This window comes from Prinia subflava, chromosome 4 (genome assembly GCF_021018805.1).
Source record: "Prinia subflava isolate CZ2003 ecotype Zambia chromosome 4, Cam_Psub_1.2, whole genome shotgun sequence".
Taxonomy (NCBI): Eukaryota; Metazoa; Chordata; class Aves; order Passeriformes; family Cisticolidae; genus Prinia; species Prinia subflava.
In genome coordinates this window covers 63,237,012-63,252,777 of record NC_086250.1, presented here as the reverse complement: position 1 = coordinate 63,252,777, position 15,766 = coordinate 63,237,012, and the positions used below count along the sequence as shown (strand labels likewise).

General features: G+C 40.9%; 1 protein-coding gene across 1 annotated transcript in view; it reads right to left on the bottom strand.

The window, feature by feature from the left end:
• The window catches only part of GNAI1 (G protein subunit alpha i1), a 39,866-nt gene extending 26,661 nt beyond the window's left edge, over window positions 1-13,205 (bottom strand). Inside the window, exon 1 of the mRNA XM_063396973.1 lies at window positions 12,731-13,205. Within this exon, the coding sequence (XP_063253043.1) occupies window positions 12,731-12,848 (118 nt within the window). The 5' untranslated portion in view covers window positions 12,849-13,205. The remainder of the gene's footprint in view (window positions 1-12,730) is intronic.
• Window positions 13,206-15,766: the final 2,561 nt, after the last annotated feature.

Sequence of the window (15,766 nt, the reverse complement as noted above, 5' to 3'; positions counted from 1 at the left end):
ATTCAATTCTATCAGATACGTGAATTTCAGAGTTGAAGGCACAGGCTGAATGGAACCTGTTTCCTGCTGCCACTGGTCACAGCACAAGCTGAATACCCAGCGATTTCTACTCTTTCTGTCATGGGGCAAATATGTCTTACAGAAGCACAAGGCTTTCTATCTTCAAAGAATAATCTCTTAAATTTATCATCTCATGACACATTATCAGACATGAGATTAAAATTAGAATGCAAGCTGCTAATCAGTGTTACCATACTCAAAATACATCAGTGCTAATACAAGAAACCCACAGTGGAAACTTCACTACAACACACTCTGGACAGGTTGAACACCAAATGAAACATTCTGTGAAACCCACACTGCTCTATCTGCCTGAATTTTCTTATTTTGTCCACTCCCCCTTGTTGAAATCATCCAACAGTACCAGTTATCTACCACCATCTGGTATTTTTCTTATTCTGGGGCAGCTGCTGGCCCTGGCAGTTTATGTCTCTTTTTCCACTTCCCAACAGTTTTCATACAGTCATCCTAAGGTAGATAGAACTCATTACTTCTACAGTGGCAAGATAATCTTGGAATTTCCACAGCTACTGGAATCTGAACATGCCAGGAATCTTTCAACAAATTAAAAATCTATATGATTTGTATCTGTCAGAAAATATTCAGTAAATTAGCCATGTAGTAATAGTGTGAAACTCAGATTAAGTCACTGATTCAAGCTAGAGAACTGACAGACTAAAATCATGGCACTGACTCAGATAAAAAATCTGAGATAATTCTCAAGTTTTCAATAGCAGCATGCTTAGTACTACAGAAGCCGTACCATTTACCCCATATGCCACTGCCACTTTTGTAAATTCTCTAACAAATCAAAAATCAATAACAATTAATTATTTATGTCCTAGGTCTTCAGTATTGCTCTTAGTAGATGTTTGAAATCAACTGTTTGCAATAAAATAGTCACTCTATTATACATCAAATATCATTTAGGAAAACTGTTAAGATAAAATGCCACCTCGAGAAGCAATCACATATAAACTCATGGTAGCATCCTGTATGTTTATTCAGGTCTAGATGTCTAATAGACTGCTCTGAGTTTCTGAAATACCTAGGCTGTTACTAGAGCAAACACAAAAGCAAGTGATAAAGACAGTGTTAATTAGTATTGAAACAACAAGGAGAAAATATGGGTTTATATTCAGTATAACCTCTGGAACCCAATGAATTCTAAAAATAAATCTTATGGTGAAACAGGGAGGGCACAGACTCCATTTTGCAAACCTGAAGCTAACTTCTATTCACATCTTTATCTTTAGAAGTATGAATTGAGTTTTGAGCTACTTGTAATCTTCAATTAGTGCTTCGTATCTTTTTATGACAAAAGTGTTATGAAGTGTTCTTTTTGCTTAGAATTCAATCGTGATAAGCAGACACTTTAGCAGAAATTATGTGCAATTTTATGTACCACACAAAATTAAACACATGCAGCTTTTGAATACGAATTTTACCTAGCTCTTCAAAAACATTTCTATATTCCTCAGCTATTTTAAATTATTATCTCCTGCTATTGCTACATAGTAGGAACCCTTTTATCATTATGTGCATTACTTATGACATAACTGTCCTGGGGAGTCATCTCATTCTGAAGGAGAGCACTAGTACAATGTCAAGTGTCATATTTCAGAAACTTTGTGAAACATTCAAAAGGAAATGTGGTACCTTGGAATTGAAGCTACTTTAAACAGATGTATCTGTTCAGAATGTACAAGAGATCTCTTAAACACCAGGATCACAGCCTTACACAGGGACAGTGCCATGGTAGTTTTTCCTTTAATTGAGACAGGCATAGCTTCCTTCATGTGAAGTGCCAAACCCAGCAGGACCACGACAAGCTAAGAACCAAAGGTTTGGAAATAAACCTCTCATTTATGCCAGAAATTAAATGCAGGTGCTAATGCACCTTTGGAGGTGAAAACCACTTGGTAATCATGCTTGCTGCCTGACAACCACATGGCACACCACCAGCAGCTAAACATTTGTGGCTTCAGGTTCATCTAAGACATCAATACTGACACCAGCTTGATGAGATTAGCAGCTGGCTACATAAATGTATCAAAGGCCAACATTGACACTACTGTCATCTAAAATACTTGGGAATCTCTTCAAAATTCAAGGCACAAAAACTTGTTAGTATTTTGAATGGAACTTCAATATGGCAAATAACTACCTCCTCTACAAAACTGAAGTAAGACTTAAATTTGCTACTTAAAATTCAAATGGCTTTCTTCTTCCGTACAAAGTATGGAAGTATGTTCAGAAACAATTATTACATCATTTAAAATCACAGTATGAAAGAGTATGATTAAAGACCTTCTTGAACGTGAGTTTCAGTGGTTATTGTACATAAGCCCAATCTAGGAGATATAAGCTGACTGCTCCAACAGAAAGAACCAAGTCCTTTACTCTTACAACGTCTACCAAGAGAGTTACCAATCACTTCTGCCAACAGAGTAGCATACCTCATCCAGACTTTCAAATATATATCTAATAAACCTTCCAAAATCCAGAGCGCCTTGACATTGCTCTGCACAGAGTGGTCGGCCTTCATGGCCTTTACAGTGCACCATGCTGTAAATACGGTGTGCAAAGACGGCAGGTTCAGAGACACCAGAGCAAACTTACTAAGCAGGCTATCATTAATCACAATCAAAAAATCCTTTATAAAAAATGCTTCTCTGCAACAAAGGCATACTTCATGGAGGTTGTTCTGGCAGAGAGATACAACAAAACAACTTGGAATAACAATGTATTTTCATTGCAGGCCCTGCTTCCAATTCAGAACAACACTACTGTTGTTCTTATCTACAATTCTGACAGAACCTACTGCCCCAGCTACCTCATATAACCACGTAACTGTGCAGAGCTGGGACAAGCAGAAAACTGTGTGTGCATTTCTATCAAAACAGGAAAAAGTTCTCACATAAATCTCAACTGATATTATTCAAAGCTCTACTTGTTACATAACACGAAGGCATTAGTTGCAAATGTGATAAATGGATATTGTCAAAGTTTGCACCAGAGAAAATGCAATTACGCTAAAAGCTGTCCCATTATTGTAGAAACAAAGCAATAAGCTTCATTTCATGCAAATTTTCAGTATTCATCCACACCTAACTTAAAAGTGTTTTTCATCCCATAGCTCAAGGATTAAGATCCACAAAAATAAGAGGAATAAGCATACTGATAGTTGACCTAAATTTACTTCAATGTCCCCAACTCCACCAGAACTTGGATGGACTTAAAGTGACAGAGATTAAAATGTAAAGAGATCCTAGATATCAGGCAACAATTTCTTTCAAATGTAATCACTTTCATAACTCCTATTTGTATTTGAAGCAAGAAAGAAAATTCATGAGCATGGTCAGCCTTATTTTTTGTTACATGCACATGCATTTTGCACACAAAACTACCCTCAAGTAGGGTGAGTAGTACTTGAAAAAAAAACGGGTTTTTTGGAATTTTTTTGTTGTTTCAACAGAATTTGTATTTAACTGTTCTCCATACTAAACTGAGACAGCTTTGAAGTATATAAAAATTTCAACCCCTCCAAGACACAGTTGCACCCAATAATCCCAGAAGCAAGGAGCAAGACAGACACCTACACAAACAGCACCTGTTCAGCTTCAAACAAATATGTAATCAAAGGCTGATCTAACCTACCCCCAAACGCTTCTATGTTCCAGAACAGCAGATAGAGAAAATCATGTCAATAGACCCTCATCCAGGAATTAGATGACAACTTCTGCTACCTAACACTGCAGCCCTAAAGCATATTAGAAAGGGATCCATGTCAATGATTTAAGAGCTTTATATTTAAGCATTTATATGCTTTAGAAAGTATATTAAGGTTTAGCCAGGAGTTTACCAGATTTATTAAGGATCTGCATATAGCTGAGAAATCCACTTTCAAAATGCTTCAAGAAATATTTAATGCATCAACACTACAGACAGCACTCAATGAGACTTAGCAACTTATTTTCAGTCCACCACTGTATAAAACATTACTAGCAGACATGAAATCAACAAGATTCAAAATAACATTTATTTATATAAATCTATAAATACTCAAAACAATTGTCTGGCTTACTTTCAATTTGTTTATTGCAAGACGCACATCTCCAGTAATAGCAAGTTTTAAAATTGCATTCCAATACTGCATTCACTGTATTCTATTTTACTATTTACCACAACTTATCTCGATTCTCTTCCCTACTGTTTGGACACTGGGCTGGCAGTTGTACTTCTTGCCTTCTACCTTCCCGCACTCTTCACCAAGAAGTGCTAGGTTGAAGAGGATTCTTCCTGGTCAAGCCTACAACCTACATAATAGAAGAGCATAAAGAAGCACAGATCTGACACGCCCTGGATTTGGAACAAAAAGAAACTTCTACCTCTAACTTGCAATCAGCACATTCCTTAAGGTAGGCTATCTCTATCTCCTATTGTAGCAAAGAAGTCTTTAAAAAGTGGGTTTTGAATAGAGTTTAACATGTCTACCAAGAGCACCTTGCATGTGAACACAATTTCACATTATTCCTAATCCAATTCTACAGTGAGCCGTGACACAGAAATACAGAAATTGAAAGCATCCTATTCTGTATCCATTTTCCCCTCCATCTGCTACCCTGCATTTCCTGCATTCCATCTGCATCCAGCACACATCTCTGCTCCTCATCATGCTTTTAGTCAGATCTTCACCGGACCATTATGAAATACCAATTGAATTGACCACTCCAGCAGCAAACTAAGTCCAATCAGGACAGCCAGTTTGACAACTCAACCATCTTCAGCTCAAAAAACCTGAATTAAGCATTTAAAAGTGACAGGGAGAGGGCAGAGCTATTCAGCCAGATGCTGCAAGAGAGCTTTCCTTTTTAGCAAGACAGCTTCTAGAATGGCTCTGCTGCTTGTAAGACAACATTCACTGCTTATTTCCAGCGTTCCAATACAGATTTAGAAACTAGGCAAGAATCTCTTGAGTTTTACTGGAAACTATTAAAAACTCCCGAGAAATTCAGAATGTTCTTACAATTGTGCTTGATAAAAACTTGTAGTATGATTCAAACAACTAGAACAGCTTCATCCATGTAAAACACCCAAAGCTGTATGCAAAACATTATTTTATCAACTTTGCAAAAGGAAGATGGGATTACAGGTAGCCATTTGATTGCAACAGTACTTCCAATTCAAGAAACAGGTCAAATTAAATTCTAGACTATTAATTAATTAAACCCACTTCACAGTTTCAACAGGAATTTTCATTACAGTACATTGATTACTTCTATAAAAACAATCTGCTTAGAGCAATGGTTGTAAAGACTCCCATCCATTCTGGTTGCCTAGATACTGTTATATTTCACTAAAGATTTAATCAGATACCTTTACTAAGTATGTTACTCACTGCAAAGGCAACAGTACATTTCTAATTAGAATATTTGAAAAAGTAATGAGGTTGGGCCTTTTTCAGAAGTTGAAGCACAATGTATTTGAATGGTGTTGATTCCTTTAAGTTGCTTCATAAAAAGCATTTTCTAATTTCAGTATCAATTTTATAGGTACATACAATACTGAAGTTTACATGTATTGGTAAATAAAAATACCGAGTACCCATGTAATCATGCATCTGTAAGTCAACACAGCAGCTTGATTATCAAGTTGTTACCAAAACATACCAGAGGTGGTCTTATTTAAAGCTTCAATGACCCTTCAATTACCAAAGCCAGAAAACAAATTTACTCGCTTCTCACGATGAACAAGAATTTATTTATCACATGTTGAACAAGTCTCTTATTTAAAGAATTGGTTCTTAACCACTTTATGTCAATTAGCCCCATCAGCTGAGATGCTGAAAGAATTATACCAAAAGTAACTTTAAAAAATAACAGAGAAATATGTTTCACAGGAAAGCATAGTCAGCAATTGAACCAAAATGAAACCAAGTCCAAATCTAACCACAACAGGTAACACACTTTCGAACCAAGGGCTGGTGCATATGCTTATCTGTGACTCAAGGTGATATTTCAGTGTATCAGCTTTAAGCTACAGATAACCCCAGAGACCTTGAAGCTGGCTCCACAGCTTTGCAAACTCCAAGGGCAAAGCCGAGGTGATGGGAAGCATCTTCCCAGTCCTCAACTCTAACACTTCTTACACCTGTATTGTAAAAGGACTATGAGCAGTCACAAATATGGGTAATTAGTCTACAAAATCACTCCTTCACTTCCCATCCTTACTAAGAAATCTTATTTTGTCTTGTCTGCTCCTCCTTATTGGTGAGGGAGAACAAAATGCTCAGCATAAAGAAAAGAGTTCAAATCTCTTATTGCAGATGCATACACAAAAGTCTCAGCAAAACCAGATTATTTTTGTCCTAATAGTCTAATTCTAAAATCTTAGTTATCCTTCCAGTCAGAAATGTCACTAAGTTAAGCCACTTAAAAAATGGACTTCTGAGAGTGAAAAGTTTTGAATGAGAAAAATCCAAAGTTCTGATTTTTCCAACTACTCTATATACCTTACCAACTTCAATACTTTGTGGATACAAAATGTCTCAGGTCAAGCCAACAGAGTTCCATTTACAGAATAATTGTGGAACTTACAAAAGCCTGAGGTAACAGTAGGGCACTGAGCAAACAAGGGGAATAAACAGAACAGCAAACCTAGGTAAAAGCTGGACTAAGATTCAGAACAGGAAGTCTTCATTAATACAAAAAAACCCTCAAACTTTTAATAGCTAATTATCACATCAGTTAAGATCTTTACTTCAGTGTTTCCATGGCAAAAAAAACCACCCTCACACTTCACAGAACATCTGAAATACCTCTTTTCTACATTGAGTTTTGCTGTACCACATCTGCCAGATAGCATGTCACAGGAAACACTGCAGACATCCATCAGCTAGATAACAAAATAGACTTCAGAATTTTACATGCTCTGAGCCAGACTCATGGCCTGGTTTCAAATTATTTAGCCAGACTTTAGGATGTGCTGGCTACTCAATTATTCCTTCTCAGAGAACCAAAACAACTACAGGGTAAAATGTGGCAGCAAAAGAACAACCTACCTTTGGCAATCTGAGTATATAAATCACTACAGCCTAACTACAGCACAAAGCCCCAAGTTCAAGTTGTGCCAACACAGCTATGCAGGGAGCTGTACTGTAAAGTGTAGTTCTGATGCAAGGTAAAAATAACTTCACAAAAGGAGGCTAGCTGAAATACACACCCACTTTGGGAATATAATCCATAGGACAGAATAAACTGTCACATATGACAATGAGGATACAATAAACTGTGCTGCCAGAAAAAAGTAGGAAGACACTAATTACATCATAGCATATTACAAAATTTATGAGTGGTCTTGAGGTACCACTGCTGCTGGGAGTGGACAGCTTAGCAAAGAGTACCCCACTAGAGCCTCCAATTCAGAAGGGGGAAAAAAAGAAGCAGCAGCAGCTTTACATGGTTTTTGAATGAGAAGTTGAAGAAAAACCATTTCTCAAGCTTAAAATGCTTTCTAACTCTTAAAACATTAAAAAAAATCCTTTATACCTGGTAAAACACAATTTTTATGTATCCATAAGTAGACTTTTTAATCAAGATTTTATAAAAGCAAAGTCACTGCTACCGGTATCACAAGATAGCACATAATGCACAGTTTCTCTTTAACCCTTCCTAAAACAATATGTACTGAAGTAAATTTTGTCTTAAGAATGTTGAAGAACTAAACTCATGATATAATCATAAATAGCCATTTTATAAAGTGACTTCCAAAAAGAAATATAATAATGCAACAGAAGACCTGAAATCACTAAAGATTATTTGTCCGTACACACAATAAAGACCACTATTATGTTGTAAACTTTTACACCAACAGTCAAATGGAGAAAAGCATAGAAGAACTCACACTGCAACTGTACAAACACAGCCATAACTAAATGGGAGTGTTTTCTACACATCCGAGCCTCCTGTCACAAAAGCAAGGGGGATTATTACACCAGGAGAATCCAGTCCCTCCACATCAGTAACATCCTGACTGCCAGAGTCCAACTGCACCATATTAAAATGCAAGAGAGCTCCTAGTTCAGAACTCCTGCTAAATCTAAGGAGACAGGCAGGAATGGGGGAGCAGGAGTGCTCACACCAACACAGACAAGACCAACATGCAAAAATCCAACCCAAACATTAAACGCTTCTTTTAGGTACCACAAATCAGCTTTTAAATAAGAGGTGAACTTGGTAAGCATCTGTAGACAGTTGTCTCTGAAGGCATGAAAGGAAATAGTTTGTTAGAAATTTTTTAGACTAGGCTGGCATAATTTATGAAGATAAACATCTCTGAAATGTGCAATACTTGTTTGTGAGAATAAGGCTTTTTTGAAAGCTCCCTTAAGTTCAGACTTCTAAAGTCTTTCTTGTCTGCAAGCGTGGAGAAAAAGAATATTCTGGAGGAAAGGCAAGAGAAGTAATGGTACAGACAGCATAAATGCATTTTTCCAGTCCAATGTGCAATGGGGTCTGGAAGAAGCCAGGTACTGCCAAGCACTGTGAGGATCATGCTGCTGGAAAGATGAGTATGCAGCAGGAGTCAGTTTAGCTGAGCAGACACAAAGATGCAGGTCTGGGACAAAAGAAAACCAACCAAAAAAAACCAGAAAATGATACCTGAGATGTGAAGAATTAGAAAAACAATTAAATAGAATTGTTCTAGTTACCATCTTAAGGAACAGGAAGCTGCAATGGAAAAGAGTAAATGCAGCACTGCCTGAAGTTAAATGTCACTTATCTTTAAGAACATGACATGCACACATTCCAGTATGAATCACAAGGATCTATTCAGGAACAGAAAAGTGGCTCTGCTAGTCATGAGGATGAAGGTATCCACTGAACTTACATCTGCAACCATGAATCTGTCTCCAGAAAGGAGACACACAGTGACAGCTGTCAAACACACGGCCTGCGACCGCCTGGACCCCAGCACCCACTCCTAAAGAATGTTTAGGACATAGCGATTGCCTTTTTCATCCAAGGTACAAAGACCCTTAACCAAATTTTCTATGTTAGGTAAAGGATGTGATAATTCAACAGACAAAGCGCTAATCCCATAGACTCATGGTGCCAATTTGAACGCATTCATAAAACCTGATGAGTTTAACCTCATACCAGAAGGCCTTCTACTAATGAGGTACTGCCCGTTCTGCTGCAGTTGGCATAAATTCAGTCTCTTGTGCTCCAGCTAATTCAACAGAAACGTGCCAGCAGAAATGTGCTTGCACACCTGACCAGGATCACATCTATTACTGCAGCCCACAGACTCACAATCACCACCTCCCAGCATGAGGAGAATTACATCCGTTCTGCAAGCATCACTAGCATTTTTATTTGTTGAATATTAAAAGTTAAGAAGAGGAACCACGGAAGAAAAAAAGCAACTTGGATCTACTACTGTCTCTGCCTGGGAGCCAGCCAAAATAAAAACTGCTTTTCAAAAATCTTTCACTAAGTAGATGAGTTTATCTGTTAAAAAAATAAAACAGAAAATACAAGAAAAGAAAACGTTACTTCAATTAGGACACAGAAGTTTAGGAACTGTCAACTTGTCACAAATAATCTGCTTAACAAAAAATATATACTTTTGTATGTTGAACTTTTAGTGTTGGCCAACATACTATATTGCACTTAATTTTTTTGTTGAGTTCTCATGAAACCTAAGTATTTCTTTGTCACACATTAATTTAAAATAGTATTAAGTAAAAGTAGTAAAAGTAAATAAGCTTGTTTATATAATGGTTTTAAAAGGTAAAATCATCAAATCCCATGTGTAAACAAGCATCTTCCACCTGGCTTACCAACTACAAGTTCAAATTCAGCTTACTTCTAAGAATGATGGTTCTCAGAAATTTTTCAGGAAAGGCTCTCCTGCTGTTTGGATAGCACAATGAAGTGCACAGATTTACAAGGTTAAAATAGCTGTACATGGATAATGTTCAGAACCCAGTATTTTTATTTCTAATACCTGCATTCAAAATTTTATGAAGTGATGAACCAATTTACAGATATGACAAAATAACTTGGATAATCCAGTTCAATAATATTTTGCACAGATTAAATATATCTGCTTATTCCTAGAGACAGGACAACAAAATATCAATTTAACATGGATCAATGATATTGTTGACAGTGATGGCTCAGGTACAGCAATGTCACATCTCTCTCAATTAAATCCCTGCAATTTTCTGTTTTAGAAAAAAAAAATCAGAACAGCATATATAAATTAATACAGCATAAATAAATGCATAAACAGCATAAATAAATTAATTTTCCAGTCTAGAAATTGACTGATTTTATTAACACATCTTCCCTCAACTGAGCATTCTAGATCAAACTTCAGTAGGATTCTCTAATCACCGTGCAGAAAAAAAAAATTATATATGCTGGAATAAATCCAATTTATTGGGTCAATAATAATAATAATAGTAATAGGTGTGCAGCTACATGACCTTTTCTGCATAAACAAGGTGCTTCAGATGCCACTCGCACATTGCATTTTCCTGGCAGCAGACCACCATTTGTACTTTTCCTTTTATTTCAGTATCTTTCTAGCAGAACAAGCCCATAAATAGATGTAGGAGTAGCCAAGTAGATGATAAACTATGACATGTGGGCGGAACAAGCAATTGGGAAAGTGAGTGGTGAGAAGAAAGTGACTGTAGTGGAAATAACTTTAAATAGTTCTGCCATCAGATAAAGCATTCACATCATATTCGAGACATCTGACAGACTTGCAAGGAAGAAGGGAAAAACTTTCACTCCAAAACATGGGAAATACATCTATGCATCCATGGGTGTATGCACAGAACCTTCCCATCTTTCACTAAACATTTAAGTAATCATTGTTTAAACAATCATCCCAACAGTGGTCCAGCCTTCACACCCCTCCTCAGCAGGGACAGGGAAATGCTGACCCAAGCAAGCTGCTGCTCACAGCTCCGTGAGAACCCATGGATCTGACCATTTGTTCCACGTCCTTACATCTCATGAGAGCCCAGCAGAAAGGCTTTCCAGCACTAGAAACAGAGAATTTAAGAAATTTAAGCTCATAACGTAAGACTTGGTATGTAAGAGCATTAAAATAGTGACAAAATCCATTCTTAAGTTTAAAGCATCTTTAAACAGACGTCATCTGTGTCCAAGAATTATGGTGAAAAACAGGAAAACAAGTACCCAACTACAGGCAATACAAGTTCCTTACAGAACAGCAAAACACTGAGAATTAATTTCAAATGCCTTGCCAGATGACACATCAAGTGTTACCCTGCAACTTTTTAAGAAGGCCGTAACACCTGCAGTATTGCTATTATCACACACAGGAAAACGTTTCCATACAACAGTCTGAGGATTCCAAAGGTGTTCAGGACTAGGCAGAGTACCAGCCACCAAACCTAACAGATTTAGGTTTCCACTAATAGGCTTCCACTTCAACTTCCTGGAAAACAATTAAAGCTTTTGTTTCTGCTTATCTCACAAGTTAAATTTTAAATCTAGAAAACCATTTTAGGATCACTATATTTCTCATTCTAGGTTTGTTTCATTTCTTCATCTACAATCAAAGTTGCTCAGTCTTTTGTCTCTTTTTGGAGCCATCTTAGAATTTAGAAACGGAAAGTTATTCAAAAGGCCTGCTATGTTTGTAGTGAATAGAGCACTGCAGGACAGCAAAATCAATGTCGAGGGGAGTGAAAAATTGTGCATCATTTAAAAAGTCTGTCCAAAACTTCACTTCTGAGAGGGAAGCTACAAATCAACAGCTATTTTAACTCACCATCAGAAGCATCCAGTGTGGTTCAGCTATACAGAATATACTGCAAAACTTCCCACAACATTAATTCAATGCAAATCGTGCAGCATTCAGCTGTACCCAGCCCTACAGTGGTTTTAGTCCTGGACAAATGTATTCTGATTAAAATCCTCACTTCCTTTTTTCTTGTAGTTTTTAAAATAACCTTATCTTTACACACGAGGATATCTTAAAACACACAAAAAGGCAAGCTTCAAGTATTTGTGAGCAAAACTGAAGAACACACCATGGCACGCTATAAGTAATTATATTACACATGTAGTAGCTCCATCAAGGTGGTATTTCCCGTTGTAAAATCTCAGAAACATAAGCAAGTTCCACAATTTTTTTTTTTAAGTAAAATACCAGAAAGTTAAATGGTGTTTTGCCTTTTGTTCTTTTGACACTTTTCTGTACTTTCCTCTCGTAGCAACAGTTTAGGAGTTGTTCGGGTCTACAAGAAACATTAAGAGTAAATATCCCCCCACGTAACATTTCCTTCCTTTCAACAGAAGAACAGCGAATCCAGGTCAAAAGTTTCAGGCGTTATCCCTTTCCTATGGAAGCCAGGGCCGGGCAGCCCACGCCGTGCCGCTTCCCGGGGCGCTGCCTCTAATCGCTCAAGCAGCCGAGGCGCCCACCTGCTCCAAGGAGCTGCTCTGCCTCCCGCCACCCCAAAACTTCTGAGGGGCCCCGAGCACGTCCCCGGGGTCCGAGGGCAGCACCGCCCCCCGCCCAGCCCGGCGGGCTCCTATGAAACCATACCCCTCGGCAGGCGAGGGAGCTTCGGGGGGCGGCTGCCTCCAGAGGAGCCTCCCCTCACGGCATCCCTTACCTAGGAGGAGCAGCTTGACTTCCCTGGCCGCCTTCTCGCCGTCCTCCCGCAGGTTCCTGTCGATCATCTTACTCCTCTCCACCGCCGCCTTGTCCTCGGCGCTCAGCGTGCAGCCCATCTTGGGAAGGGGCTGCCTGGCTCCGCCGGGAGAAGTGAAGCACGGAGCGGCGGGGTTCGGCGCCGGGAGCGCCGGGCAGGCGCTGAGGAGGGAGGGGGGAGCGAGTGCTCCCCGCTCGCTCTCTCCTTTCCCCGCTCCCTCACCTGGGGCGCAGCGGCGTCGCGGGTACCGCGCGCAGAGCTCGCTTCGGGGCCAAGAGGGGAGGCAGCGAGCGGGAGGGGCGCGGGCAGGCTCGGCCGGGGGAGCGCGGAGCGGGGACAGCGGCGCTGCGGACGGGCGGACCGAGGCCTCGCACCGGGGCCGCCGCTCCCGCCGCCGGCCCTGAGGCTGCTGCGCGCGACACCGCCCCCGCCCCGCCGGAGGCGCGCGATCGCGCGCGCACCGCCCACGCCGGGAGGGGAGAGAGGAGGGGCGCGGGCGCGGGGAGCGCGTGCACGGCGGGAAGCGCAGCGGGCGCGGCCGCGCGTGCGCACGGCGGCGGCGAGGCGTTTTGGGGCGGGGGGCGGGATGGGGGGAGCGCGGCGGGAACGGAATGTGAACGGGGCTGGAAACGGGTAAACAGCGGCATCCGAACGTGAATGGGGCTGGAAATGGGGGCACGGCGGGAGCGGAAGGCGAATGGGGCTGGAAGCATCGCAGGCCGTGACTCCCCCACGCATCAGCCCCGTCACCTGCCAGCGTGGGGCTCGAATTTAAACTGCTCGCGCGCGGGAGGTTCCACTGCTCGGCGGGCGGGGGAGCGCCGGGCAGGGCTGTACCAATGGGGTACCCGGGGGGAGGGGGTGCAGGAGCCGAGCTCCTCGTCCCCTCCCTCCCTGTCCCGCTGTTTCCTCCGCAGGGATCCAGGGAAGCCGCTCAGGGCCCAGCCCCGCCGGCTGGTGGGTGCTGGCAGTCGTCCCTCGGGAGGGGCCATAGCAAGGCTGGCTCTTACCTGCACTGATCAGTCAGCACTACTTTACCCCACGAGCCCAAACCCGGACGAACCATCCCACCTCCTGGCTCAAAGCTGCTCATCCCGCTCTCTGTTCCTATGGACCTTACTTCATCCATGTATAGAAGTATTTAAATGGGAGAGGGGGTGCCAGGAGGATGGAGCCGGGCTGTTCCCGGTGGTACAGGGAATACGAGAGGTAACAGGCGGCAATTGGTGCACACATGAGAGAGCTTCGCTGTGCACTGACCGAGCACTGGAACAGGTTGCCCAGACAGGCTGTGGAGATACTCCGGAGCCATTTGGATCTGCGATGTCTGCAGATCCCGGGCCGAGTGCTCTGGGATGACCTGCTAGAGCAGGGAGGCTGGCACTGATGCCCCACTGAGGTCCCCTCCAACCTGACCCACTCTGATTCTGTGCCCTATCTCAGAGCCCAAGCACGGCGCTGTCTGCACATCTGTGCCCTGCCAAAGGTTCTTTTATGACTTGTTTTGCTCTTTAACATAAAAACCCTAAGAAAACTGCAATGTTGACCAGTCTTTCCCCGCCGTGCACACGTTGCGCTGTTTGGATTGCAAAGGAGAGATCCCGATACCCGATAATGGGATCGCGGAACAAGTGGGGTTTGGGACCTCGGGATAACGCTGAGCTGCGGTGTGACTGAGAGCCACCGCCCCAGCGGCTGAGCACGGATAGGGTGCAGCAGAGATTTCACTGAAATTCGTAGATAAAACTCTGCACAGCCGATAAAACGTTGGGAATCTCAGGGAAAACTTTAGTCAAAACAGAAGGCGCAAAAGCCTACAAGGCAAATCTGTTAAATTAAGATTCATCATTCCACCGAGTCCTTAGGATTTTATGTTTCTATAGAATCTCAAGAACTTCTGCTCCCAGAAAGAGCTCAAAAAGAGCAGCATTTTACAGCACAGAAGGTGTTTTAGCATTAGAGTGCAAAGACTTTAAGTCAGACTCAGCTATTACTATACTTAGCAAATTAAAAGGCTTTTTTCCTGTAATACTCAATGGAAGAGTGTATCAAATGTTCTATTTTTATTGGATGTGTTGGGTTTTCTTCTTTGCAGGGGTCTTTTGATGCCAACAGTGAATAAACTAGTAAGTAATGGTGTAAAAAAATGAAGTTGATAACACTCAAACTATGACTTAAATATTTTTCACATCTTCTGGTTGGTAGACATGCTCTCAGCCCTAGCAAAGAATGGTATAGAATTCTTTCTTAAAGAAACTCCCCAAAATATCAATTCTTAAGACTTTGTAAGACCTCTGAGACATTTTATCTGGCCATCTTCATTGACATACTGCTCTGGAGAATGCCAGGGCACCTGAGATGTGTCTGTTGTTTCTCTGCCCTCCTGAGTTGTTCAGTGCTTAGTCTGTGTGGAATAAAAGCTTTTACAAAACAGTTCATCTCACCTATGGAAACCTAGTCGTGTTTTAGGGTTCCTGGCCTCTGTTATGGTAGAGGGAATAATGCCAACTGCTGCTCAGGAAAGAACAGAGTTAGCAGAGTTGAAAATTAATAAGCTTGGGGATACTTTTCTGATTTGGAGATCAAGGATAAAGAATGATTTCTGAGATAAACAACACGTGGTTAGGATATTTGCTAGTGAAAGTACAGATTAAGGGATAAGAAAGTAGTAAACAGAGATTATAGTAGGTGGCGATAATGTGATAATGAGAGCGGCAGATGTTACAAAGATCAAGATACTACAAGTAGGACACCTCAACTTTATATGGATTTTGTTTCATTTAATCATATATATAGAGCACACATTTCTATACTTTTGACCAGGAGTATTTGAAAGGGTGTTCTCTCCCTCCTTTTTCCCATCTAACACTGTCACTACATTCATAGGCAAAGTGCATGAAATAGACACAAGTTCCTTTTCCTTTTATCACTCTGTATCTGGAAAACAGAACTGTATAGCATCTCCTCTTTTGCATATATATAGCATATATATAGTTT